Source organism: Cryptotermes secundus, unplaced genomic scaffold, assembly GCF_002891405.2.
Source record: "Cryptotermes secundus unplaced genomic scaffold, Csec_1.0 scaffold690, whole genome shotgun sequence".
In the NCBI taxonomy this organism is placed as follows: Eukaryota; Metazoa; Arthropoda; class Insecta; order Blattodea; family Kalotermitidae; genus Cryptotermes; species Cryptotermes secundus.
Window position 1 is genome coordinate 113,177 of NW_019740662.1, and position 3,177 is coordinate 116,353.

At 36.1% G+C, this 3,177-nt stretch overlaps 1 protein-coding gene across 1 annotated transcript in view; it reads left to right on the forward strand.

Moving 5' to 3' along the window:
* LOC111872541 (methionine aminopeptidase 2) overlaps positions 1-2,810 on the forward strand; it is a 28,033-nt gene extending 25,223 nt beyond the window's left edge. The window contains exon 9 of the mRNA XM_023866566.2: positions 1,654-2,810. Coding sequence (XP_023722334.1) covers positions 1,654-1,906 — 253 coding nt within the window. The 3' untranslated portion in view covers positions 1,907-2,810. The remainder of the gene's footprint in view (positions 1-1,653) is intronic.
* The last annotated feature ends 367 nt before the right edge of the window (positions 2,811-3,177 follow it).

Below are 3,177 nucleotides of genomic sequence, written 5' to 3' on the forward strand. Positions count from 1 at the left end.
GTCACCGAGCCAAACATTTATCGTGCAGACGCACTTATTCGTGAGAATAGGCGCATCACTATCAAGGAACCTGGAGCAATGCTGTCCATCAGTGTTGGTAGTGTAGAAGACATCGTGAAATACCACCTGTACTATTGCAAGGTGAATGCGCGGTGGGTACCACACACTTTGACGGACGTGAACAAAATGGTGCACATGCAGTTTGAAGATGAAGGTGATGCATTTTTGAAGTCTGTAGTGACCACTGATGAAATGTGGATGCACTACTTCATTTCCAAGTCCCAGCAGTCATCACGCGAGTGGTGGCATACTGGTTCTCCCAAACGCAAGAGAGCGCGGATGAGCCGTTCAGCAGGAAAAGTGATGGCAACGTTCTTCTGGGACTNACTGGTTAAACCATGTATGTCCAGTACAGATTTAAAATCCATAGAGTATCATGATATGTTGGGTTTGTTGCAGTCTGTGTGAGGTAATCTAAATATTGGTTTATTGCAGATAATTATGATCAAACTATAAAATCATCCATTTTAAGTTTTCAACTTCGTAACTCTTGATATCACATGTTCTTGCATATGCATAATTTTATTCTTTTAGAATATACTGTTATATAACTTACATAATCATAATGTGTGTTTCTGGCAAACTAATTATGCAATTGGGTCATACACCAATTATGAGGAGGCCATTATATCTTAAAGACTTTACCGTCATAATGGACATACACAGTTTACATGAAGAGCACAGAATGCTTGCGGTACTCGATGATGTGTAGTGCTGAAAAATATGTAAACGTATGAAAAGGGTAAAATTGTCCCTGTGCTTAACCAATTAAACACTGTGCCATGAAGGCATATGGGGTGGTGGATGTATAGATCCACATTTTCTAGATTTTGGCACTAGCTGGAGGTGAGTGGTCAGCTTCATGCCCTGGCCACTTTACCCCCCCATAGGAAGAGCCCCAAGTACCCATTAGATAGGAGGTTTGGTGGACCCCAGAACCGGTCTGAATGGTGTGGAGTAAAGATAATTCTTGACCCTACTGGGACTTAAACTCTGACCCCTTGTTCATCCAGCCCATAGCCAGTCACTATACCGGCTATGCTATCTGGGCTCATTCCAAAAAACGTGTTAACAAATAAAAACCTGTGAGTTCTGACTGTATAAAATTCTCACATAAGTAGCCACCATACCATGGAATTATGCCAGTAAAATTATTTTTCTTAGATCAGCTCCAGAGAGGGAAGGGACGTTAATTCTCTTCTCATTTTATTTTTGCCCATTTAATTGGAGCACTTGAGGAAAGGGGTGAGATTTAAATAAGCATGAACTGAAATTGTTGTAGAAATTCCCCTTTTTTCAGCTCATATGAATACCAGGAAATAGTTGATTCATACCAGCAAACTTGCCAAAAGTGAAAATTCACACATGTGCTAGTGTTTTGACTTTGAGGCAAAAACTGATTATGAGAATACCAGCAAATATTTTTACAAAGGAAGAGGCACTGGGTAGAGAAGGTGGTTACATATTGTTCTATGAGTTATGTGTAGAACTGCTGTTTAGTAATCTTGTGTGTGTTTGTCACTTGTAATGTAAAGTCTGATAAAGATGTAGACATGATTACACTTTAGCCAGTATTTAATGCTTTTCTTCCAGACTGCAGTCATCAAAGTCTTTACTGAATGTGATCAATAAACATTTTGGCACTTTGGCTTTCTGTCGTCGTTGGCTGGACCGTGCTGGTTGCACAAAATACCAGATGGCTTTGAAGGATCTGTGTGATAAGGGTGTGGTTGATCCTTATCCTCCACTGTGTGATGTGAAAGGAAGTTACACTGCACAGTTTGAGCATACAATTCTTTTAAGACCAACTTGTAAAGAAGTTGTTAGTCGTGGAGAAGATTACTAAAATTGGTCTTTATAATATGTATTTTTTTGTTACTGGGTGTATGTTTGAGACTGGATTAAAAAATATGTTCAATATGTTATTCACAGTAGATTGTACCTCAGGAATTAAATACATAAAAGGTAAAATACAGTTATGGTATCAGGGTTTATGATTGTTGTTAAGCTATGAATGAGACTCCTGTTTTAATTATTTAAATTGTGTTTTATGTGTGTTTAATCAGTTCTCTTTTTATTACATCTTCACTTTTTGTTTTGCATGTTGCAGAACTTTGTAGGCAACTGATCATATAGGTTGTCATCCTTTTGCACAAAACCTGAAAGTCTGGGTAACAGTGTATCTGTATACATATTATTGGTAAGAGGTTAGGATATTTATTGAACAAACATAAGTAGTTTTATAAAATAATCATGACCAAAGTTTTCAGTGAAATACTGTCTGAAATCCAGAGTGCATGTAAAGAGAGATTAAAGAAGTTTCAATGCATTTTATGACAAACATTTTATTGTTTTTATAAACATTCATGAAAATTATATAAGACCGCTTCCTCATTCAATTTTGTCGGTAATGTTGCTTTACAAATTGAAGGTTGACAGCTAAGAGGAAAATTGTTGTAAGAGTGAAACGGTTATATCAAATATGTCATGTGATTCGAATTCACTAATAAATATCATCAAAGAAAGTTTGTATACCCAGTATCAGATATGTGTAATCTATACCATAGGCTGGAACAGCTCAGCAAACTTTTTTTTTTTTTTTCATATCTAAACTTTGAGTTTGCTACTGTTTTGTTGGTCATCTGCTCTAAAAAAGTACTCTTTAGTTAGAATTTAGACTGCTTTGAAAATTACAGCAGAATTGTATAGTGTTTTTTATCAACTGTATAAAATAAATACATCCCATTCTTTTCTTTGTTTGCATTGATGACCAGTAACTACTGTGGTCCCTAATTTTAGAAACAGTTACAGATTTATTTTCACTCAGACCAGATAAGAATGACAGAATTCCCTCAGCTTTCTCTTTCACTCTACCCACCATAACTGTTGCTACCACAAAGTTCCAACAGGCAAACGTATATTCTATAGAGTGTGCTTTTGTTTACTATGGTATCTTGTCTTCTTTAAACTTATCCATCAAATTAAATTGTAATGTGTTTAGAACTGTACTGGTTTCAGAACTTGTTTGTATATGACACAGGATGGTTTATTCTAGAAAGCTGGTAGTTTTACAATTATCTTACTGAATATTAGACTTTTGTTTTCGTCAATCCATAA